This window comes from Mobula birostris, chromosome 3 (assembly GCF_030028105.1).
Source record: "Mobula birostris isolate sMobBir1 chromosome 3, sMobBir1.hap1, whole genome shotgun sequence".
NCBI classification, from domain to species: domain Eukaryota; kingdom Metazoa; phylum Chordata; class Chondrichthyes; order Myliobatiformes; family Myliobatidae; genus Mobula; species Mobula birostris.
The window spans coordinates 215,592,487-215,618,853 of NC_092372.1; the positions used below are offsets into that span (position 1 = coordinate 215,592,487).

The following is a 26,367-nucleotide window of genomic DNA, read 5'->3' on the forward strand; positions in this document are numbered from 1 at the left end:
GGTCTCATTCTAGTTCAATGCATTGTGATTTGTATGAACAGTATGGCAAACTCTTGGTACCCATGACAATAACAAACCATAACCAAATTTAAATATAACACAGTAGCACATTTCCAATTCTGTAAGATTAAAATTTACACATGAAAAATAAACTCTTCTCAGGCTTCCAGCTGGGTGCAGACAAAGGCGGCTCACCTTCTCTTTACACAATGATTCAAAGCGATGAATATTGCAGTGAACTTACTCCCTGTAGAGGTAAGTGAAAAAGGACCTAGTGCTTTCCTGGTGTATATGACAAACAAACTCTTCTTGGTACAGTATGCGGCTGAAAGCCCAAGATTTTATTCCTCATGTATGTCAAAAATGCACTGGATCCATACACACGAAAGTTTGCGGTACATCTTGAAGGATGAGGCAAGGAAAGAGGTTGCAGATGGGAATCGTCACAATGCAACAGTGAGGAGGACAACACTGGAAGGGCCCAGGTATCAACTACTGGCTGTAGGTTAGTCATTTTCATAATGTGCAGTTTAAGCCAATGGCTGTGTGTGTTGAATGGCATCCAACTATAGCACCAGGGAATAAGACCACTGCTCACAGCCAAGTTGAGCACCCCCTTCTTCCAATGTGTCACCTCACTCTTTTAACAGTTAACTAATTTGCATCATTGTTTCCCCAACACAAGAGGTTCTGCAGATACTGGAAATCCAAGCAACACACACAAAGTGCTGGAGAATCTCATATGGCCATGAATAAACAGTCAATTTTTCGGGCTGAAACACTGAGGACTGGAAAGGAAGGGTGAAGAATAAGAAGCTAGAAGGTGGTAGATGAAGCCAGGTGGTTGGGGGAAGGGGGGATGAAGTGAGAAGCTGGGAGGTGATAAGTGGAAAAGGTAAGGGTTGGAGAAGAAGGAATCTGATAGGAGAGGACAGTGGACCATGGGAGAAAGGGAAAGAGGAGGGGCACTAGGGGGAGGTGATAGGCAGGTGAAGGGAAGATGCTAGAGTGGGGAATTGAAGAAGAGAGAAAGCGGAGTGTGAAAAGTACAGGAAGTTAGGGAAATCAATGTCCATTCCATCGGGTTGGAGGCTACCTAGACGGGTGGTGCTCCTCCACCCTGAGAGTGGCAGGAAAGGAAGCCACGGGCAGTCATGTCGGACGTGGAATGAGGATAGGAATCGAGCTGAGGTACTCGACAGAACGGTCCACCAACCTGAGGCGGGGCTCACCAATGTTGAGGAGAGAGTACCGGATGCAGTCGACGGCCCCAACTGATTCGCAGGACTGTTTGGGGCCCGGAATGGAGGTGAGGGAGGCGGCGATTATTGGGGAGGGACGAATGGACGAGGGAATCCGGGCAGGAGCGATCCCTGCGGAAAGATGTGTTGGGTGGTAGGATCCCGTTGAAGGTGCATTCTTCCTTCAGAACCATCACTAGCTGTTTCATGTCCAAGATTTAGAAAACAAGGATTCAGCACCTCGTGGAAAAACTGTTTCGTAAAACAATAAACTGAAGCAGACTACACATTAAACTACAATTTCCAGCAACCAACGCGAGTAGTAACGGAAAACGGGGCGGGATCAGGCTATGACCGCGATTGCAACCATTCACTGAGCTAGAGTGCGATAGACGGATTCTCCGGCCAATAACAAGGTAGCTTTTAGGGCCCGTCGGTCGACTGAGCTAGACTAGCAGGGTGAAGTACCATCCCCGAGCCGCCACTGCGAAGCGCGCGCGAAGAGCGGGGGCGTGGTTGGTTGGCTGTTTGGTTGTCAACCAACCGGCACACCAACCAGCTGGCCGGCCGGGCGGATGATGAATGGCCCACTCCTGCAATGGGAAGGCGAGCACACCGCCGCCAACGCCCAACGTAGCCCAATCGGATGAGCGGGCGACGTGGGGGCGGGTTTCCGGTTGAGGCAGGAGGTGGGGGGAAGGGAGCGAGCGAGCGAGGCAGAGCGGTGCGGGTCCCGACGCTTGGATACGCATGAGCTCAAAATTGAAAATACTTCAGGCATCTATCCCCACATTTACTACAGGACGCCGCCTCATTGGTTTTGGTTCCCAAACTTTGCGTGTGCTTTTATTTTTGAAGCCAAAGCGAAACTCCACATCCATGTAGTTTTGCTTTCTGTTGGGGTTCGAAGTTCTTTCCCCTCCCCGTTGCCCCTTCGTCAGGGGGGATTGGGTTCCGTTGCCGGCCGGAGACCTTTCATTTTTCTCCGCTCACCTACCGTGAACTTTTTTAAAATACATATATATATCTTGGGGGGCGGGGTAGAGGCGCCGTTGCTAACATGCCACAGCCGAAGTCTCGGAAGGTTGCGATCCTGGGCTACAGATCAGTGGGTGAGTAAGACCGGGCTGTGCGTTAAGGACAAGTCATCAGTCTGTGTGTGTGAGGGCCAGTCCACCGCCGATCGTGGCATCTTTTACACACACACGCACACAAAAAATCCCTGCAAAGCTGCTAATGTAATGCCTGCCTTGGAGTGAAATCCAATTTGATCACTGTATGTGCTAACCTCGGGAAATGGCTGACCTTCCTCGCTTCCTCAACCTTTTTATTTTGGTATTTGACCGAGTGGTGGTGTGCTACCGGTTCCAGCATGCCAACTCAACTTTATGTAATTTTATTGATACGCAGTGCCGAATTTTTTTTCTTGGCTCATTTTCTGTTTAAGGTTAACTTCCCCCCCCCCCCCCCCGCATCCTGCGTGGTATTGTTTATTTTCATCTTTCTCCTCATCCCCCTCCCCCCTTTCTGGTTTGTTCCGGCAGTTTCGACTCACAAAGGAATTCTGTGGGAAAACTAACCCCGTGGAATTCCCGTCCTCAATTACCCTCCCCCTCCCCCAAGCCGCCAGCTTTGTTTTTAGTATTTTCACTGCCCGCTATTGTGATATAAACATTGTGAGAGTGCAAGTATTGCACATATTTGCTTAAATTTGTAATTTAAAAATAATAGGCTGAACACTAGACATGAATTGGAGTTTAATTTCATAATTTCATGAGCCTCTTGGGGGAATGTTTTCTGTGAATGCATGCCTATTGCCAGTATTTGGTTTGTAGTGTTTTAGTCAACTATTTTTAAGCAGTTTAATCTACCCTCGTATTTGTTTTCAATCATATTAAATCCATTTGATGGTGGGAAGGTCAGGTCTGCAGCACTTTGTAATGTTTCACAAAATAAATATGAAACTAGATTTATTTTTGTATGCTTTCAAGTTTTTTTTTATTGTGGTTAGATCAAAATTTGCATGATGCATGGTTTTAATATTCTGCCTGATAAAGTCTAGTGATGCATTCAGCGGGGGGGGGGGGGAACCTGCTATGTAAACTGGCTAGTAGATTATTGATATATTGAAATTTTTGTTGGTTTTGCCTCACATTCAAGGTGGGTAAATAAGAAAGTGAGGAAAGTCAGAAGTAAGTTTGCAGAGAGTTGTGGGTTCATAGAATGCCCTGCCAGGGCTAGTGGTAGAGGCAGCTAGCTCAGGGACGTTTAAGAGACTCTTAAAGATGTACCAAAAAACATAGGAGCGGAATTAGGCCTTTTGGCCCATCGAGTCTGGTCTCCCACTTTTCCTGCCTTCTCCCCATAACCTGTGACCTACTTACTATTGGGGAATGTTAGAGCAGCTAGGCACGTGGATGATAGAAAAATGGAGGGTTATGCAGGAGGGGGGGCTTAGATGGATCTCAGAGCAGGTTAAAGAGCTGGCACAGCAACAGAGGCTGAAAAGGCCTGCACTGTTATGTTCTGCTTAATCCTTTTGAGCTGCTAAGACATTTAAAATGATTGTTTTAGTTGTAGTTCCCTTTCTTGGTAGGCATTTTGCTTTATATTTTCAAAATTATGACGTCTACAGTTTGAGCATAATTCTGGATGTTGAAGCAGTGGTATATGTTTTCAGTGCTGCATGTTAAAGGAAGAGTGAATACTTTCGTTTTCTCATGATATGATTGCATCTTGCTTTATATCACTGTTATTTTCAGTTTTTTGTTGAAAGGAATTCTGACAATGATCAGAATCAGGTTTAATATCACTGCCATATGTCATGAGGTTTGTTTTAAAGCAGCAGTACAGTGAAATATATGAGAAACAAATTACAATAAGAAATGTATATATGTATGTACACAAAAAAAGAGCAAAAATATTGCAAACAGGAGAAGATCTGCAGATACTGGAAATTCAAGCAACATGCACAAAACGCTGGTGGAGCAGCAGGCCAGGCAGCATCTATAGGAAGACTGGTCTCGGCTGGAAACATTGACTGTACTTCTTCCTATAGATGCTGCCTGGCCTGCTGCGTTCCACCAGCATTTTGTGTGTGTTGCAAAAAGTGCACTTGTCCATTCAGAAGTCTACTGTTGGAGGGTAAGAAGCTGTTCCCAAAATAGATGTCTCTCTTCCGACTCCTTATCTCCTCCCTGATGGTAGCAATGTGAAGTGGATGTCCTAATGGGGGTCCTTAATGATGGATTAGGATGAAGACTGGTGTGTGTTCCCTCGACTTCCCCTTCCTGAAGTCCGTATCAATGACATGGTCTTACTGGTGTTGAGTGAAAGGTGGTTGTTTCAACTCTACTTGCCCCGCTGATCTATCTCACTCCTTGACACTTTCTCGTCACCAACTGAAACTCTGCCAACAATAGTTGTGTCATCGGTAAATTTATAGATGGCATTTGAGCTGTGTCACGGGTATAGAGAGGTTAGAGCTGTGGGCCAAGCATGCATCCTTGAGGTGCGCCAAAGTTGATTGTCAGTAAGGAGGCAATGTTACCATCTGAGGCTCTGCCAATAACAACTTCCTAGTATTTTTGTATGAAACTGATCATCTAGTGAGGATGTAACTACTTTTTACTGGTTATGTCAGCTGTTACAACACGACTAATAACATATGTTCATCAGATATCAATGCTCACATTAGTGAGACACCTTATGCAATGTTAGAACCATTAGTTGTAAATTGGAAGTAACTTGTCTACCAAATTGTTTTTCTACTAGAAATGTAGTGTATATTTGAGTGAAAAAAAAATCAAGGGAACTAACATAGCATTAAACTCAACTATGAATTAAATCCAATGTGTTAGCCTTTCTATATGCAGCTTGATTTGTCCAATTTTTGTGTGTTCTAATGGTGAGCTGATAACCCACTGTATGGGACATTAACTGAATTGGCTCTACTAGAACTAGGTTTGAATGGTTTACACTCAAATGATCACTTTATTTGATACCTCCTTTATCTAGTAAAGTGGCCACTGAGTGTATGCTTCTGGTCTTCTACTGCTGTAGCCCATCCACTTCAAGATTTGAAGTGTTGTGCATTCAGATGTTGTAACATGTGGTTGTGAGAGTTACTGTCAGCTTGAACCAGTCTGCCCATTCGCCTCTGACCTCTCTCATTGACTCTCTCACTGGATTTTTTTTTGTTTTTCACACCATTCTCTGTAAACTTTAGACTGTTGTGTGTGAAATTTCCAGGAGGTCAGTGGTTTCTAAGATACTCAAACCACCCTATCTGACACCAATCACCTGCATCACATTTCTTTTCCATTCTGATGTTTGGTCTAAACATCAACTGAACCTCTTGACTATGCTATTATGCATTGAGTTGCTGCCACATGACTGACTGTTAAATATTTGCATCTTGAGAATCTTTCCTTGTGTAACAATTATTGTCAAAGCTATGTCATGTACATGCTCTTCTCCAAGGATCATCACCTTTTTGTGGTGGAGGGGCTTGAGTTCCTGAGATCCCAAGACCAATATCGTCTGGAGCTTAGTTCCTGGTAGGGTTGGGGTGGGGGTAGGAGAGGTTACTGACAAAGCAATCCTACCAAGACCTCACTGGTGGAGCTGGAGAAAGATGACACATCACAACAGCAGTGAAGGGACTTCTGGACCCTGACCCTGATCTGTCTAGGACTGTGTAGTGGCTGCCCATGCATCAGCCTCCCCATGTTAAACAGTCACACAGGTGTATGCCATTAAGGGAGGAGCCCCTGAGGACAACATATTCAACTGGAGTAATCACACTCACATACATTCCTAGAGTACATCTGACCAAATGGTGCCAGCTATACCAACACAGCTAAACCTCTCACCATTACTCTACAGATTTATTTCCAAGGATTGCAGAGTTTTTATTTTTCAACACGTTGCTCCATTTTCTTTAAGGTCAATCTATTTTTAATGTTTCTGGATTTTATACCTTTATAAATTGGTTGAAAATCCTGCTCCACTTGTTCTAATGCATTTTAAATCCCCAGCAATACTCTTTTCCTTAATCTGTGTGGTATTCTGATGAACAAGCGCTTCTGGGAAAGAATGAATGCAGATGTGCAAGGCATATTGTTAAATCTCATAAATTGTTCCCATTTCCTCTTAATCTGGTTTGGGAGATTCAAAATCATCTGTTTTAAGAAAGTATTGAAAATTAATCTTATTAATTGTACACTATGGTGAATATTTTTTTCTGTTGTGATTCTGTTTATTTATGACCTTTCTTGTAATGCTTTTTACTTGGGTTTAGGCTTCTGATGACTTTGGTAGTTTTGTTTTTGAATCAAAATTTTGAAAATTTAATAAAACTGCAGATGCTAGAAATCTGGAATAAAAGCAGAAAAAGCTAGAAAATGCTCAGAAGGTCGGACAGCTTCCGTGGACTAAGAAGAACAATGAATTTTTCAGGTTGACTGGGATGTTAATTTTGTTTTCTAGCCACAGATACTTGTTTTCAGTATGGTTGTTATTTTGCCATAATTGGCATCTACATATCGTCTCTGCAGTCGAGCTGAAGATCTGCAAATGTCTCCTTTGTGTTGCTCATGAAAATAAAAAATGTTACTGTTCAGACCTTAAACTGCTTCGCAATCTATAGACTTTGAAAATAGGTCACTCAAAATATTCAGATTGTATAATCTGTAAGGAGGAAAACTAAGTTGTAATGGTTAAATGATAGAGATGCATCATCATTTATGCAGTCAATTAAAGCAGTGGTCACAGGTTAATAGTATTTCCCCAATCACCTCTGTATGCTGACACAATGCTGCTTTTCTCAGTTTTTATTTTATTGCATACAACATGAAATTGGCTCTTTGAGCCATGCTGCCCAGCAATACCCCAGTTTAATCCTAGCCTAATCACAGGACAACTTAAAATGACCAATTAACCTACCAATCAGTGTCTCCTTGGACTGTGGAAGGAAACCAGAACACCCAGAGGAGTCCCTCACAGTCACAGGGAGCAAAGTGCTCATAGGCAGTGGCAGGAGTTGAACCCTGGATGCTGTTCCTGAAAAGTGTGGTGCTAACCACTACGCTACTGTGCAGAGGGGAAGCATTGTGCCAGTTTGATGAATTAGTCTCTGGGGTAGTGTCGGAAGCTAATGACAGCTTGGCTCAATATAGGAGTCAGACAAAGTGACGTGATTGAGATCGTGTTTGTTTAAATGCAGCAGTTAAGTGAAGTGTTCATTTGTGTAGACATTTACACCAAATGCATTATACTGAATTGAGGAAAGTTCAAGCAAGTACAAATGCTGTGCCTGGAAGTATTTTGAACTCCTGGTTGTCTTAATGTGTAAACCATGTCTTTCTAGTCAGTGGAACTGGAATTGATTTATTATTGTCACGTGTGCTGAGATACAGTGGAAAAACTTGTCTTACATGCTGTTTGTACAGATATAATCATTACACAGTGCATTGCTGTATTTGTAGTGACAGGGAATTTAGATTTTAAAGAACAGAATGATTATTAAAGAAGTAATAAGTGGATTTCTAGGGAGCCACTTGCAGTGATTTTCATGTCCTGGTGCCATTTTGCAGGACATTATGGAGCAGATTAGGATGTTGTGAGGGCCTACTTTCAGAATGCTGAAAAGGCTGCATTTCATGACCAGTGAAGAATGTTGAATATGGAGTCTGCAAAGATGAAAGACAAGGTGAACTTGTGCTATTGATCTGGAAAGGATGGGAAACAGTGACAGTGGAATTCTTTAAATATAAACTCCCATTTGAAGGTGTGTACACTGGAGGATGCTGTTTTTTTAACCATTCAAGTTTACAACTCCAATGCTAATTTTCTGCTCAAGTATTTGGAAATGGTCTTAAGATGTTTTATGCTGGGATTCAGCAGGTTATCAACTGGATTGACAATTTAAAAGAGCTTTTCCAGGGTTGTCCGGTGGGCATTGGCTGAGCATGGGCTGTCTGTTTTGGATCCTGGTATTGATTGCCATTAGCACTCTAATCCTTTATAGAAAAACTTAGTTGTATGCTCTGGCAACTGGGTGAATGATTGTTATTAGTGGTATTTCATGAAAGACTATTCCATTTTTTCACTAGCCAGGATTGGGGAAGTAATTTTTTGAAGAGGAATGCTAGGATACAAATGCAATGAGTGTCATCATTTTCATAATCCATGTATCTTAGTTTTTCTTGTGTATAAGGTTGTTATTAGCTCTATATGATAGGACAATCCCCAGATTTTTCAGAATTAATGGTGGTTGTACTCTTTCTCTTCATTGCTGCACCTTGTCCCATAGCCAGACATTCCTACTTGATGGGGGGAAGTGATAAAAAGCAGTTAACAACTTCAAACACTTCTAATTGTTCTCTGGAACATTTTTGAGTAGAACTTCTGTTAGAACTGACTCCAGTTTGGTCTTTCTGATATTAATGGAAAATAACCCAATTTGCTTGACAGCAGAAATAGGTTCAGTTGACATTAAATGAGTTGCCTCTGTTGTGCAACTCACTCTCTGAGAGCTTTAATGAAATCCTCCCAAAACTGAAGGGAAATTAAGGTTTATCTTTGCAGCTGCCAAAAAATGTTCATGACATTTCTGATTATCTGTGCTCTCTTCACACTGTTACTGTCTGGAAGCAGGTACAGAAGCCTGAAGGCACACACTCAGCTATTCAGGAACAGCTTCTTCCCCTCTGCCAAGCAACACACATCAAAGTTGCTGGTGAACGCAGCAGGCCAGGCAGCATCTCTAGGAAGAGGTACAGTTGACGTTTCGGGCCGAGACCCTTCATCAGGACAGTAGAAATGTTCTGACAAAGGGTCTCGGCCGGAAACATCGACTGTACCTCTTCCTAGAGATGCTGCCTGGCCTGCTGCGTTCACCAGCAACTTTGATGTGTGTTGCTTGAATTTCCAGCATCTGCAGAATTCCTTGTGTTTACTTCCCCTCTGCCATCTGATGTCTGAATGGACATTGAACCCATGAACACTACCTTATACAGGTCGACCTTCACTGATCTGACTACCTGTAATCCGGTTCCATCGATAATCCGGCACTGATTATGCTTAATGTGATCCTTCTGTAATTCGGCATTTTCACTAATCCGGCACTCCTCTGGTCCCAATGGTGCTGGATTAGTGAAGGTCGACCTGTGCATTTTTTCCACTAATTTAATTTAACTATTTAATATACACTGACTGTAATTCAGTTTTCTTTTTCTATCATGTATAACATTGTACTGCTGCGGCATATTATGCTAGTAATATTAATCTGATACTGATTCCTTAATCCTTTTTCTTGTCACTCTCCCCCCAACTTCCTTTCCTCTAGCTACAAGTCAGTCACACCCATTGCTTCTCTCCTCTACTCAACTTCCTGCTCTAAACAAAATGATCATGCTAATAGCAGATTTTTAGACTAAATTCAGGTTATGTTTCTTACTTAGTACGGTATCCATAGGTGCTTAAGGCACATGGTTATTTCTTTACATTACTTGGGAGATATGAGTTCAAAAGTTCTGAGATGATCAGTCACAGACCACTGCAGCACAGAAACAGGCCCTTTGGCCCATCTAGTCTGAGCCATTATGTTGCAGCTCTGTGAAACTGGTTAGACCACTTGGAAGTTTTGTGCTCAGTTCTGGTCACTTCGTTATAGGATGGATGTGGAAGCTTTAGAGGAGGTGCAGAGGAGATTTACTGGGTTGCTGACTGGATTAGGGAGCATGTAGGTTGATCAAGCTAGGGCTATTCTCTTTGGAGTAAGAATATGAGAGGTGACGATAGAGGTGTACAACATAAGAGGCATAGACAGCCAGAGGTGTTTTCCCAATGGCTAATATGAGGAGGCATAATTTTAAGGTGATTGGAGGAATGTGTAGGAGGGGTATGTCAGCAGTAGTGTTTTTACACGCTGGGTGCTGCAACAGGCTGTCAGTGGTGGCGTTAGAGGCAAATACAGTAGGCACATAGATGAAAAAAATAGAGGACCTGTAGGGAAAGGTTAGATAAGGTAGACTTAGAGGTCAGTACAAAATTGTGGGCTGAATGGCCTGCATTGTGCAGTGATGTTCTATGTTCTGTTGTCAAATTGCAGCTGTTACTCTCTTCGACGTGATACTCCTGGTGTCTGACCCACAATTCCCATCTGGTCAAAGGTCACCCAACTATCACTCTAGTGGATTCATTGTTTCTATGTGTTTCTAGACTAGTGACTCCTACAAACTTAGGTTTGAGGAGCTGAGAATTGCTGAATTATGAATTATAGTAGCTGTAACTGAATTTCATTTATCCAGATCTGATTCAGTGCCATGACATTCTTTCAACATTACTGAAATGTTAGAATTAAGATGATCCCTGCTAATGCCTTTTATGAAGAGAATTCCTTTGCTGACTTTTCAGATCCATGTCATTGTGTTTGATTGCTACAAATGCCGGCCTTTGTCTCGATGGGTGTCACTGACAATTTATGCCACCCTTCGGTTCATCACCTATACTGCCAGTAAAGGCTTTCACAGCTCTTAAAGTATGTGCTTTAATATGAAGGCTTCTGCCTCTCCATTCATTCAGACTTCTTTCCTGCCATTTGGGTGAAAAAGTGTGTTACATCTCTCTAATTCTGCAGTTACTATGCTCTTTACGATAAAAAAAAACAATTTTTCTGTAGAAAATGACTTCAGTTTAAGCTAAGAATGAATTTCTAAAACTGGTGTTTTTTTAAAATTTCTCCCATCTCAGCCACAGAAAAAATTGCAGACACTTGGTACTGGCAATGATATTTATGTAGACTTGTATCTAAATGACATTTATCGTTATATTTGCAGTTTAAGTGAAAATACAACCATAATCATAATTTAAAACTGAATATGATGGTAATTCTGTGCAGTATTATTAAGTTAGAATAATAATTTGCCCTTAAAATAGAGCAGTTTATATGTTGACCCATGAGCTTTTAATTTGGTGGTCTATTAACTTAAAATCCTGTACACTTAATTTAGACAACACACATCAAAGTTGCTGGTGAACGCAGCAGGCCAGGCAGCATCTCTAAGAAGAGGTACAGTCAACATTTCGGGCCGAGACCCTTCATCAGGACTAACTGAAGGAAGAGCTAGTAAGAGATTTGAAAGTGGGAGGGGGAGATCCAAAATGATAGGAGAAGACAGGAGGGGGAGGGATGGAGCCAAGAGCTGGACAGGTGATAGGCAAAAGGGATATGAGAGGATCATGGGACAGGAGGCCTAGGGAGAAGGAAAAGGGGGAGGGGGGGGAAACCCAGAGGGTGGGCAAGGGGTATCATCAGAGGGACAGAGGGAGAAAAAGGAGGGAGAGAAAGAATGTGTGTATATAAATAAATAACGGATGGGGTACGAGGGGGAGGTGGGGCATTAGCGGAAGTTTGAGAAGTCAATGTTCATGCCATCAGGTTGGAGGCTACCCAGACGGAATATCAGGTGTTGTTCCTCCAACCTGAGTATGGCTTCATCTTTACAGTAGAGGAGGCCGTGGATAGACATATCAGAATGAGAATGGGATGTGGAATTAAAATGTGTGGAAATTGTCCTTTTTCTCCCTCTGTCCCTCTCACTATACCCCTTGCCCATCCTCTGGGTTTTCCCCCCCTCCCCCTTTTCCTTCTCCCTGGGCCTCCTGTCCCATGATCCTCTCATATCCCTTTTGCCAATCAACTGTCTAGCTCTTGGCTCCATCCCTCCCCCTCCTGTCTTCTCCTATCATTTCGGATCTCCCCCTCCCCCTCTCACTTTCAAATCCCTTACTCGCTCTTCCTTCAGTTAGTCCTGACGAAGGGTCTCGGCCCGAAACGTCGACTGTACCTCTTCCTAGAGACGCTGCCTAGCCTGCTGCGTTCACCAGCAACTTTGATGTGTGTTGCTTGAATTTCCAGCATCTGCAGAATTCCTTGTGTTTACACTTAATTTAGAATTCATGTTTCCCTCAGATTTTGTCTGTCTCCCAAAATGGATCTAATGTTCAGCATGTTAATTGATCTTCAAATAAAGCTGGCAATTAAATATGGCAAAATCAGTTTAATTTTGTAATGTTCGTGTAGTTGGCCTATGGTTTAGAAGAATATTTTCTGCAGTGTATAAACCATGTAAAACGATTGATCCATTGTATTCATTGTGGTCAATAGTATTTGATATTCTGTCATTAGAAGTGTTTAAATTTGTTACTTTGGCAGGATGATGGATAGAGTGAATGTTTCCAATACAGCTGTCCCCTGCTTTTCGAATGTTCGCATTAGGAAACCTCGCTGTTACGAAAGACCTACATTAGTTACCTGTTTTCGCTAACAGAAAGTGTTTTCACTGTTACGAAAAAGGCAGCGTGTGCCCCAAGCAGCCAAGCTCCTGCCCCAGAACTGCATTCGAGCCGGCATTGCTTAAACACGTGCCTGTGAGCACCTGTGCTTTATGTCGATTTATTTTCAGCATCCGTTAGCAAGATGAGTTCCAAGGTATCGGAAAAGCCTAAAAGAGCTCGTAAGGGTGTTACACTTAGCGTAAAACTAGACATAATTAAGCATTTCGATCGTGGTGAATGAAGTAAGGACAAAGTGAGTTTGGCCTGTGGAAGCTGACCAAGATGATGTTGAAGAGGTTTTGGCATCCCATGACCAAGAACTGATAGATGAAGAGGAAGAGGTGCTGCCCAGCACCTAATTAATTAGCTTGTTTATTTTGGCTTTTTTCTTAAAGGTGTGCTGGGTGCGTCCCAGCTACCGCTGCACCACTGTGTGCTTTGCAGATCGGTATTGGTCAGCGGCCTTGAAGTTGGGGACCACTGCACCACCCCAACCTCCGACGACTCAGCCTAGCACACCATCATCAGTGTGCTCGGCGCTGTCTTCCCAATTCCAGTAAGTGATACTACACTGTACATACATTATTTCTACTTTATATAGGCTGTGTATTTTTACGTGTTATTTGGTATGATTTGGCAGCTTCATAGCTTAAAGGTTACTGGAGAGAGTGTTTTTGCCAAGAGCGCTTGTGAGATTTTTGCTAGGGTGGACAGTTCGGCAATGATTCTAGAAAAATATTTCTACTTTATATAGGCTGTATTTATCAAATCAATCCTGCTTTTACTATATGTTACTGTTATTTTAGGTTTTATATGTTATTTGGCATGACTTGGTACGTTATTTTTTGGGTCTGCGAACACTCACAAAATTTTCCCATATAAATAAATGGCAATTGCTTCTTCACTTTACGACATTCCAGCTTATGAACCGTTTCATAGGAACGCTCTACCTTCAGATGGCGGGGGAAACCTGTACTGGGGGAGCCTAGGACCACAGGGCACAACCTTTGAATAGAAGAGCGCCTCTTTAGAACAGTGATGAGGAAAATCTTTAGCCTGAGTTGTTGAATCATTGTCACAGATGGCTGTGGGTCATTGGGTATATTTAAAGCAGTGATTGAATGGTTCTTTATTGGGGAGGGTGCAGCAAAGGTTACAGGGAGAAGGCAGGAGAATGGGGTTGAGAGAGAGAATGGGTCAGTCATGATGAAATGATGGAGCAATTGAGTGGGTAGAATGGCATAATTATGCTCCCATGTCTTATGGTCTTATTTGAACTTGGACAAATGTAGATATTTGTTTCATACTGAAACTGTTATTCTTTATAAGCAGCACCTCGCAATGTATACTGTTACGGTTCTTAAATCACATGTTCCCTGAATAATTGTTCTCTATGAATTAAGCTCTCCCCTAGTTAACAAAAGGATTGGTTCCTAAAATAAAGAATTTTGCAAAAAAAAGTCGTATATCAGATAGTGGATAGTGTGGAAAGAAGCCAGAATCTCATCAACCTCCTTTTAAAGATGAAGTAAATCAAAAGCAAGCTGTCTGTTTTGACAAACTGAAACTTACAAGTCATTCATCCAAAGGCCATTACTGTCAAGTGGAAGAGCACAGGTGTTTGTGTTTCCCCCTGTTTAAATAGTATGGTTAACAGGCTTCTTTCCTTTTGAGTCAGTGTTACTGGAAAAAAGTGATTTCAAAATGTGTTCTTTGCCTTTCATTGCAACAAATCTTTGTTAAATAATTTAAATGAAGCAAAACAAACCTTGTTGAACTGAAGATTTATGTTCACAAACTGCTCTACTACCTTAGTGGGACATAGCAATGTTTCAGAATAATATTATAAATCAGCAAATAATTACTTAGTGTAAATAAAGCCGTGGAGTACAGCAATTATTTAATGTGTTTTTGTAACCTGTAGTTTATATTCATATGCTGTCTTTATTCCATAGTCAGTAAATACTTTATTCATTATGAAGGCTGCATAGAGCATAGAACAGTACAGGCCCTTTGTCCCGCGACGTTGTACCGATCTTTTAACCTACTCCCAGATCAATCTGTCTGTTCCTGTCCATAGATGCTGCTTGTCCTGCTGTGTTCCTCCAGCACTATCTCTGCATTGCTCTGGATTTCCAGCACCTGCAGAATCTCTTGTGTTTATTAGTTTTAGGGTTGCTGTACAGTTGAATGTTGTAATTTTTTTTTAAAAAAAGCAGGGTTTTTAACAGCTTAATTGTCGTGGGGCCACATGTTTTTTTTAAAAACTGTGCTTGGCCCGAGTGTTTTTGTCACTCTGCTTGGCAACCGTGGTGGTCTTAATTATATCTCTATCGCCATAAGTCAACTCTAAATGTATTGAGAGCATGTTGTCTGTAGCCTTGGATCCAGAGCGGAAACAAAAATGTACTGCTGTTGCTGAATGCATAATGCTTCACTGGGAAATACATTCACAGTCTGGCGATACGCTGCTCAACAGTTAAATTCTAACTAATGATAAAACTTAGCAAGTTGCACTTGGTTATACAGGTGTATGACTTTACAATTCCAACAGAGTAATAATAATGCACTGTGGAATATTTAAATAGCTTGCTCACCTCACATATTACTAAATTGTTCTTCTGGCCAGGAGCAATATCATTACATTTGAGATGGCCTTTTGGTGCCTTTAGTGCTGTTTCCTCCGAATGTAGCTATCAGTGCAGCTATAAAGAAGGCGAGACGGACTATATTTCATCAGGAGTTTAAGGAGATTTGGTTTGTCACCTAAAACACTCCACCTTCTACAGATATCCCATGGAGAGTATTCTGACTGGCTGCATCACTGTTTGATGGGGGGGGAGGTAATGGAGCTACTGCAGTGGGTCGAAGTAAACTGCAGAGAGTTGTAAGATTAGTCAGCTTCATGGGTACTAGCCTATGTAGTATCCTAGACATCTTCAGAAAAGCGGCGTCCATTATTAAGGGCCCCCACCACTCAAACATGCCCTCTTCTCATTGCTACCATCAGGGAGGAGGTACAGAAGCCTGAAGGCACACACTCAGCAATTCAGGAACAGCTTCTTCCCCTCTGCCATCTGGTTTCTGAATGGACATTGAACCCATGAACACTATGCCACTACTTTTTTCTTGTTTTTGCACTACTTACCTTAATTTAGTTATTTTATATATACTCTAATTTAATTTTTTTCTATATTATATATTGCATTGTACTGCTGCCACAAAGTTAACAGGTTTCATGATGTGCCGGTGATATTAAACCTGATTCTGATTCTGACGTATAGCTCAGCCTTTTGAAACACAATTAGGCTGGGCACATTCTTCGGATGGAAAATGCTTGAATGACCCAAAGCAAAGTGTTTGCAGGAATTTGGGGACTGATTAGTCTCTCAATGTGGAATTAGCATGCGAGTACGCAAGGAAGTGCCACATCTCTGTTCAATGAAGTAAATACCATGGAGTTATAGTACTAAAGGTGCTTCCTTGTTCCTCATTGTTGAAACTAGTAATAGGAAATGCAGCTGTACAATGGTGGGCAAGTTCTCGAATTTGGAGTGGTAACCCAATTTTGAATCTTTTGCTTGGGTTAGTTCTATAGGAGAAGAAATGAATCTTGCTACCGCACGTGGGTTTATACTGACCTCATTAGTTTATTTTTGAACCAAGTGATTGGTCGTTGTGAAAATGGAAAATTTACTCTGCTGCTGAGTACACAAGTTCCATATGCCTTGTGAGTGCATCCAATCGGTGTGTTATCACAAAAGCTTTTCAGTCTTGTAATGTGATCTCATCAGTCAGAAGTGAAAATTTGCGACAATAGTCTGTCAGTTCAAAATTGTCAGTCCATAATTTATCATTAAATGGTATTTTCACAAGCATACTATTAACAGTGCTTGTCTTCATTGTTAGGATTTTTCAATGTAGTAAACTTTTGAAGGATTTTGTTTTATGACACCACCTCTGACTTTTTAATCTAGTAAAATGAACCTTGATAATTAAGTGCAAATAAATATTTTTATAATCTTTGTAGTTGCGTGTACACCAGTGTTCTTCAAATTGTTTCCAAAATTGCTGTAAGTTTGTTAGACATTAACGGACTAAGCTAAGAATTGAATTGACTTCCTTCACATAAATAAGGAGTAAAAATCTTTACATTATGCCTCCATCTAAATGTGCAATGTGCAATCATTGTAATTTATAATAAGTAGAACAGTCAATGTAACGTAGAAATACACTCAGATCATCGTGAGTTAATCAGTCTGATGGCCTGGTGGAAGAAGCTGTCCCAGAGCCTGTTGGTGCTGCAGTGCCATTTCCCAGATGGTAGCAGCTGGAATAGATTGAGGTTGGGGTGACTCGGGTCCCCAATGATCCTTCAGGCCCTTTTATAACACCTGCCTTTGTAAATGTCCTGGATCATGGGAAGTTCACAACTACAGATGCACTGGGCTGTCCGCACCACTCTCTGCAGAGACCTGCGATTAAGGGAGGTACAGTTCCCATACCAGGCAGTGATGCAGCCAGTCAGGATGCTCTCAATTGTGCCCCTGTAGAAAGTTCTGAGGATTTGGGGGGGCCCATACCAAACTTCCTCAACTGTCTGATATGAAGGGGGCACTGTTGTGCCTTTTTCACCACACAGCTGGTGTGTACAGATCACATGAGGTCCTCGGTGATGTGGATGCCGAGGAACTTGAAGCTGTTTACCCTCTCAACCCCAGATCTATTGATGTCAATAGGAGTTAGCCCATCTCCATTCCTCCTGTAATCCTCAAGCAGCTCCTTTGTTTTTGTGATATTGAGGTTGTTTTCTTGATACCACTGTGTTAGAGAGATGACTTCTTCCCTGTAGTCCACCTTGTTATTGTTTGAGATTAGGCCAATCAATGTAGTGTCGTCGGCAAATTTAATTAGCAGATTAGAGCTGTGGGTGGCGACACAGTCATGGGTATACAGAGAGAAAAGGAGGGAGTTTAGGACACAGCCCTGGGGGCACCTGTGTTGAGAGTCTGAGGGGCAGAGGTGAGGGAGCCCACTCTTACCGACTGCCGGTGATCTGACAGGAAGTCCAGGATCCAGCTGCACAAGACAGGGTCAAGGCCAAGGTGTCTGAGCTTCCTGTCGAGCCTGGAAGGAATTATGGTGTTGAATGCTGAACTGTAGTCCAAGAGCAACATTCTCACATAAGCATCCTTCTCCAGATGTGTCAGGATGGTGTGTAGAGCTGTGGCTATTGCGTTGTCTGTCAATCGGTTTTATCAGTAGGTGAATTGTAGGGGTCCAGTGTGGATGGTAGCAAGCTACAGATGTAGTCCTTGACCAGCCTCTCAAATCATTTGCTAATTATTGAGGTGAGTGTGACAGGACGCCAGAATGCATTTCAGCTTTTGATCCTTTTTATTTTCCTTTTTTTTTAACGAGTATATTAACATTACAAAACGTGTGTTGTCATGAAGGATGTAAAGTGGGGAAATCCACTCTAGGTGAAGACACCTAGATACAACTAGGTGAGTCCTAAGATGTGGTAAGTAAGAGGAGAGATTGCTGAGGTCTTGATTTTTTTTTTGTGTTTTTGACTGCATTTAAGGTTTTGGGAGACTGGAGGATGGCAAATGTTGCCTTTAAGAAGGGCAGCAGGGGTAAGCAATGCAACTTAGACCAGTGAACCTTGCCTCACCAGTGAGAGTGTTATTGAAAGGGATTGTGGGGGCAGGATATATTTGTTTTTGGACTGATTGGTGATGGTCAGCATGATTTTGTGTGTGAGGAAATATTTCAAAAGTTGTTTTGAAGAGGTGACCAAGAGGACTGAGAGCAGGGTGGTAGATGCTGTCTACAAGGTCATAAGTGAGCCTTTGACACATTAGGCTGGTCTGGAAAGTGAGAACAAATGGGACCTGGTGTGAGATACCCCAGTTTGATGACACCAATATTGGCTTGGTGAAAGAAAATGGTATTTTCAGTTTTGAGGCCTGTGACTAGTAGCATGCTGCTCAGTTGATATGTACTGTATATTATGCATTGGGTGAGAATGTAGGTGGCACAATTAATAAGTTTGTAAATTACACTAAAATTGTTTTTTATACCACCGTCACACCCTATAAGGTTAGAGTGAGGTATAGATTGACTGAGAAAGTGGTCAGAGGAATGGCAGGTGGAGTTCAACTTGAGCAAGGGCAAAGTAGTGCATTTTGGGAACAATTGTAGAGTCATACAGTGACGGGCAGGACGTTGGGCAGTGTTGAACAAGGAGGCCTTGGGATGCAGGTACATGATTCCCTGAAAATGGGGACATGGGTAGACAGTGTGGAGAGTAATATGTATGGCATGCTTGCCTTCGTCAGCCAAGGTATTCTGTGCAAGAATTGGTTATCACATTACAGTTGTACAAAAAATGTTGGTTTGGCCATGCTGGGAATATTCCATGCGGTTTGGGATGTCCCTTTGTAGCAAGAATGTGATTAAGTTAGGGAGGGTGAGAAAAGATTCTCAAAGGTGTTGTTTGGATTGGAGGGCTTGGGTTATTAGAGACTGGAGAGCTAGGTCTGTTTTGCCAGGAGTGAAAGGGGTTGAGAAGTGATGTATGATTGTGATATTTGAAATTACGAGGCATATATGGTCTAGGCAACTGGTGCCTGCTTCCCGTGGTAGGGGTGTGTAAAACTTCAAGGTATTAGGTTGGCACAGCATTGTGGGCAGACAGACCTGTTCCTGTGCTGTTCTGTGTTCATAAGTTTAAGGTGGGAGGGAAGAGGTCTAAAAGAAATGGGTAAATTTTGCACACTGTAGTTGGTACATGTAATCAGTTGCTCAAAGTTTGCAGAGTATAAATGCATGGGTGGAACAGTAACAACATTTCAGAGGCATCTGGACAGCTACTTGGATGAGCAGGGCATAGAGGAATATGGAATGAATGCAGGAAAATAGGAATAATGTATTCCCATGGTTGGTGTGGGTGCAGTCGGCCAACAGGCCTGTTTCTATGTTGGGCAACTCTGACTCTATGCAGGACAAAGAAATCTATTTAATTAATACATTATCCACCAGTCAAAAGAGTACATATATCTACCACCAGAATGCACTGTCTACAATGTGCACTTGTAATGCTAATTCGACAGCACTTTCTGAAGCTCAACCACGAAGGGCATGGGTAGCAAGTCATGAGCACATCAGGTCAGTTTGCAAGTTGCAGTTCATCTTGACCTGGAAAAGTGCTTGTCTTTCCTTCATTGCTGAGTCCAATCCCTGCTGTTCCCTCTTCCAAGCTACTATTGCAACGCCTTCAGCAAAAAGGCCAGCTGATCACCACCATCTCAGATCCAGAGACTCAACTGGACCCGTCATGCACATACTTTGCTTGCAAACATTTCAGTGAAAGAAATAACGTAATGCCTGTTAGAAACGGAGCAGAAAGCACAAAATATTTTTGAAACAGTGAATGATGCTTTGGTAAGAATTCTTTCTACTGAGATTAATGCATCTATCACAAGATAGTGTCTTTTGAGGAATTAATTAGGCCTCCATTATGAGCCAGGGTGAAATGTATTGGTGCTTTCTGTGAACAGGGTATGAATTGCTTAGTGTATGTTTTCATGCTCTGGAATAATAGCTGTGTAATCTGTACATCTAATAAACCAAGTGTCCGTAAGACCATGAAACTGTATTTCTAGATATGATTAAATGTCTGAATGAAAGCTGTTTTTCCACCCAGCATTCCTATCAAGTGAGTAGTTATGTAACAGACACCTTCATCAGAAGCTGGTGTTAGATACATTCTAATTCAAAACCTCGATGACCTTAAAATGGCATGCACATTTGAGTGTGTGTAATTTTTAAAAAAGGCTTTTTTCAATGTTTATGCAAAAGGCTGTTAATTTCAGCTACATAGAAGTAATTGCAGTGTATAAACTGCTGCTTTAGGCATTAGCATTAATTATTTTCACAGCATGTTTCAACAAAGTCAAGTTGGGATGTTTAGTAGAGAAGGTATTTTGCCTTTGTATTCTACTACATCAGAAATTGTCCAGGTTGGAAATTTTAAAGTTATATTCACAAATCTACTCTATTTTTAATGTCTTCTCTTGGTGTAAATGAAATTCCTGGAAAGTTTAGTGCCCAATAAGCAAGAGGAAAATGCAGAGTAAAGGGCAGCAGCTCGGAAGAGAATCTAAAGGGGTAATAAATTGGTTTATATTGTTGCACGTACTGGGGTACAGTGGAAAAAGGGTTTTATTTTTGGCCATCCATACAGATTTCATTTCAGCAGTGCATTGAGGCCATACAGAGGAAAACAATAACAATGTAGAATGAAGTGCTGCAGTTACAGGGAGAGTGGAGTGCAGGCATACAGCAAGGTGCAAGAACATGTTGAGGTGAATTGTGAGGTTAAGAGTTCATCTTGCACTAGGGGGCTGTTCGGTAGTCTTAAAATAGTGGGGTAGAAGCTGTCTGAGCCTGGAGGTAGGTGCTATCAGGCTTTTGTATCTTCTGCCTGGTTTGTGTGTGTCTGTGTTTGCTTGGGGGGGGGTGTGATGGCGGGAATGATAGGGTAAGAGAGAATTGTGGCACTCTAGAGATTAGCATTATGCTATTACAGCATCAGCATTCAGTGACCAGGGTTCAATTCCCACTGCTGCCTCTGTTTAAGTTTGTGTTTTTGGTCCATGTTCCAAAGATGCATGATTAGGGTTAGTAATTTGCAGGGATGCTGGAGGTGCGATGTTTGCAGGCTGTCCCCAGCAAGTATTCAGACTGCTGGGCATTGATGCAAATGACAGATTTCACTCTGCTTCGATGTACATGTGACGAATAAAGCTAATCATCATGCTTTATGAAATACTGGTGATAGTATTAAATCCTAGTTTGGTTTCCAGCTATGATAGTTTTACAGCAGGCTCTGATTTTAAATTGGATTCAATGTTGGCTCAGTGGGAGAAGCCTGAGAGTTGAAGTAGATGGTTACCTCTCTGACTGGAGTCCTGTGGCTAGTGGAGAGCAGCAGGGATTGGTGCTGGGTCCATTGTTTTTTGTCATCTATATCAATAATCTGGATGATGTGGTTCACTGGATCAGCAAGTTTAGACCATAAAATATAGGAGCAGAATTAGGCCTTTTGGCCAATCAAATCTGTGCTGCCATTTCACCTTGACTGATCCATTTTTCCTCTTAGACCCGATATCCTGCCTCTTCTCCCCACCTTCCCAAGCCCTTTATACCCTGGCCAATCAAGAATCTACTTTAAACATCCATAAAGACTTGGCCTCCATAGCTCCCTGTGGCAACAAATTCCACAGATTCGCCACTCTCTGGCCGAAGAAATTCTCATCTCCGTTCTAAAAGGGTGCACCCTCTGTTTTGAAGCTGTGTCCTCAGTTCTGAGACTCTCCCACCATAGATAATATCCTCTCCACATCAACTCTATCAAAGACTTTCACCGTTCGATAGGTTTCAATGAAGTCACCATTCATTCTTCTAAATTCTAGGGAATACAGGCCCAGAGCCATCAAACACTCTTAATATGACAAGCCATTCAATCCTGGAATCATTTTTTTGAACCTCATTTGAATCCTCTCCAGTTTCAGCACATCTTTTCTAAGATAAGGGGCCCCAAACTGCACAAAGTACTCCCAAGTAAGGCCTCACCAATTGCTTTATAAAGTTTCAACATTACATCTTTGCTTTTATATTCTAGTCCCCTTGAAATGAATTCTAACATTATATTTGCCTTTTTCATTACAGACACAACCTGCAAATTAATCTTCAGGGAATCTTGCAGAAGGACACTCTAGTCCCTTTGCACCTCAGATTTTTGTATTTTCTCTCCATTTAGTCAACCCTTTAATTTTTTCTACCGAAGTACATGACCATAGACTTCCTCACACTGTATTCCATCTGCCATTTATTTGCCCATTCTCTTAATCTAAGTCCTTCTATGGCGCCTCTACTTAAAACTACCTGTCCCTCCATCTATTTTCATATTATCTGCAAACTTTGCAACAAAGCCGTCAATTTAATCATCAAAACCATTGACATGTAGCATAAAAAGTATCGGTACTGTTACGTACCCCGTAACTGGGTTGCCAAACCAGCAGAAATGAAACGCTCATTGGAGTCTGGATTAGTAAAAACTAATAAAATTTTATTAAAGAAATAAGTAATACAGTACACTAATCATAAGGATATAAATGTAACAGGTTAGCAATAATAATACACGCATATACACAGAACTAGGGTAATAGGAATCAACCAAGCTCTATCGCAGTCTAGGGGTAAAATGATCAGTCTTAAGCGAAGCAGAGTTCAGTTTAGTGCAGTTCGCAGTAAACGCTGTTGTCATACCGTTGGGGAGAGAGAGAGATGCAATTTGGTTTCGGCAGACCTTTTTCTGATGTCTTCGCAGTTGGTTTCAGGCAGGCCCTTTGATGTCTTCTATCCCGCTGTGGTCACCAACTGTGACCCCTCCGTTCCGGCTACGATCGTTCTTCAGCGGTGAACCCGGCACCCAGGCAAGGGTGGACACACACCCCAGGTTCCCACCAATCGTACCTTTACACCCTGTGAGCCTCTGGTCGGTTCCTGCGAACTGGTCCTCCAAACTCCCACCAACTTGTGGGGGCACACTGCTCCTTCCAGGGTCTCGTGGTGTCGTGGTGTGTTGCGTGCTTTAGCAAACCTTTTTTTTATCCCCGTCCGTCAAACTTCAAACAGTTCAGGTTCAAAGCAACTGGTCTGTCAATATTCTGAATTGTGTTTCTTTTCTGTTAATCCCTCTCTTATTAGCATTTTGAATGTATCTCCATTGTCTTTCTTATCTCTCTCATTAGCATCAATCATCTGATAGCTTTGCTTGGCGTCACAGTACCAACACAGGCTTTTGTGGAACATCACTAGTCACCAGCAGCCAACAAGAAATGTCTCCCTTTATTCCTACTCTTTGCCTCCTGCCAACCAGCCACTGCTTTATCCATGCTAGAATCTTTCCTGTAATACCATGGGCACGTAGCTCATTAAGCAGCCTGATGTATGGCATCTTGTCAAAAGCCTTCTGAAAATCCAAGTAAACAACATCAGCCAATTCTCCTTTGTCTATCTTGCTTGTTATTTCTTCAAAAAATTTCAACAGATTTGCCAGGCAAGATTTTCCCTTGAGGAAACCATGCTGACTACGGCCTATTTTATCGTGTGCCTCCAGGCACCCTGAGACCTCGTCCTTAATAACCAACTCCAACATCTTCCCAGCCACTGAGGTCACACTAACTGGCCTATAATTTCCTTTCTTCTGCCTGTCTCCCTTCTTGAAGAGTGGAGTGACATTTGCAATTTTCCAGTCTTCCGGAACTATGCCAGAATCTAGTGATTCTTGGAAGGTCATTACTAATGCCTCAATCTCTTCAGCCACCTCTTTCAGAACACTGGTTTGTACACCATCTGGTCCAGGTGTGTTATCTAACTTCAGACTTTTCAGTTTCCCAAGAACCTTCTGCCTAGTTTTGGTAACTTCACACACTTATGCCCCCCCCCCCCCAAACACCTGGAACTTCCACCATATTGCTAGTGTCTTCCACAGTGAAGACTGATGCAACATACTTATTCAGTTCAACTGCCATTTCATTGTCCCCCATTATAACCTCTCCAGCATTGTTTTCCAGTGGTCCAGTATCCAGTCCCGCCTCTCTTTTACACCATGTATTTGAAGACAATTTTGGTATCCTCTTTAATCTTTGCCTTAATAATATTTTAGTTGCCTTCTGTTGGTATTTAAAAGCTTCCCAATCCCATAACTTCCCACTAATTTTTGCTTTATTATATTGAATTTATTTATTACATCCTTCACATAAGGAGTAAAAATCTTTACGTTATGCCTTCATCTAAATGTGCAATCATTGTAATTTATAATAAATAGAACAGTCAGTGTAACATAGAAATACACTCAGATCAGCGTGAGTTAATCAGTCTGATAGCCTGGTAGAAGAAGCAGTCCCGGAGTCTGTTGGTCCTGGAGTCTGTTGGCTTTTATGCTGCAGTACTATTTCCCGGCTGGAATAGATTATGTTTGGGGTGACTCGGGTCCCCAATGATCCTTCAGGTCCTCTTTACACACCTGTCTTTGCAAATGTTCTGAATAGTGGGAAGTTCACATCTACAGATGCACTGAGCAGTCCGCACCACTCTCTGCAGAGTCCTGCAATTGAGGGAAGTACTGTTCTCATACCAGGCAGTGATGCAGCCAGTCAGGATGCTCTCTATTGTGCACCTGTAGAAAGTTCTTAGGGTTTGGGGGGCTCATACCAATCTTCCTCAACTGTCTGAGGTGAAAGAGGCACCATTGTGCCTTTTTCAGCACACAGCTGGTGTGTACAAACCACATGAGGTCCTCAGTGACGTGGATGCCTTGGACTTAAAGCTGTTTATCCTTTTCAACCCCAGATCCATTGATGTCAATAGGGGTTAGCCTGTCTCCATTCCTCCTGTAATCTACAACCAGCTCCTTTGTTTTTGTGACTTTGAGGGAGAGGTTGTTTTCTTGACACCACTGTGTCAGAGAGATGACTTCTTCCCTGTAGGCCACCTCGTTATTGTTTGAGATCAGGCCAATCAGTGTAGTGTCATTGGCAAATTTAATTAGCAGATTAGAGATGTGGGTGGGGACACAGTCATGGGAATACAGAGAGTAAAAGAGGGGATTTAGTACACAGCCCTGGGGGCTCCTGTGTTGAGAGTCTGAGGGGTGGAGTTGAGGGAACCCACTCTTACCATCTGCCAATGATCTGACATGAAGTCCAAGATCCAGCTGCACAAGGCAGGGTCAAGGCCGAGCCTGGATGGAATTATGGTGTTGAATATCAAACTGTAGTCCAAAAACAGCATTCTCACATAAGCATCCTTCCTCCAGATGTGTAAGGATGGTATGTAGAGCAGTGGCTATTGTATCATCAGTCGAACGGTTGTGTCGGTAGGCGAATTGTAGGGGGTCCAGTGTGGGTGGTAGCATGCTGCACTTGTAGTCCTTGACCAGCCTCTCAAATCATTTGCTTATTATTGAGATGAGTGCAACAGGACACCTGTCGTTCAGGCATGTTACCTTGGTCGTTTTTGGTACAGGGACAATGGATAATTTAAAGCAGAAGGGCACTCTGCACTGGAAAGGGAAGATTAAAAATGTCTGTAAATACTCCTGCCAGTTGTGCTGCGCACATCCTGAGTACTCGCCATCTGGTCCCGCAGCCTTGCGACTGTCCACCCACTGGAAACATCTGCATGCCTCAGCAATGACCAGGTTATAGCAGTGGCTTTCCTCAGAGGCTCTCCTTGGCTTTTACGTTGGCTTTGACTTCTCAGATTAGCCATGGTTGTGTCATCTTTCCTTTTAGAATACTTCCTCTTTGGGATGTATGTATCCTGTGTCTTCCAAGTTGTTTCCAGCAATTTCACCCATTGCTACTCTGCAGTCATCCCTGCCAGTGCTCTTTTCCAATAAATTCGGGCCAAGTCATCTCATTCCTCCTGTACTCCACTGTAAAACTGATGGCTCTGACTTTATCTTCTCCTCCTCAGATTTCAGGGTGAATTTGATCATATTATGATCATTTGCCCTTCAGGTTCTTTTACCTTGGCTCTCTAATCAATTCTTGTGTACTTAACCACGGGCTACTCTAAAAAGCTACCTCATCCGCATTCTAGAATTTTCCCCTCTTAGAGTCCAGATTTTTCCCCAATCTACTTGCATTTTGAAATCCCCCATGGATATTGTAACACGGCCCTTTTGACATGCATGTTCTATCTC

General features: G+C 42.3%; 1 protein-coding gene across 1 annotated transcript in view; it reads left to right on the forward strand.

The window, feature by feature from the left end:
- Window positions 1-1,921: 1,921 nt before the first annotated feature.
- Window positions 1,922-26,367, forward strand: part of rheb (Ras homolog, mTORC1 binding) — a 92,857-nt gene continuing 68,411 nt past the window's right edge. The window contains exon 1 of the mRNA XM_072254090.1: window positions 1,922-2,353. Coding sequence (XP_072110191.1) covers window positions 2,302-2,353 — 52 coding nt within the window. The 5' untranslated portion in view covers window positions 1,922-2,301. The remainder of the gene's footprint in view (window positions 2,354-26,367) is intronic.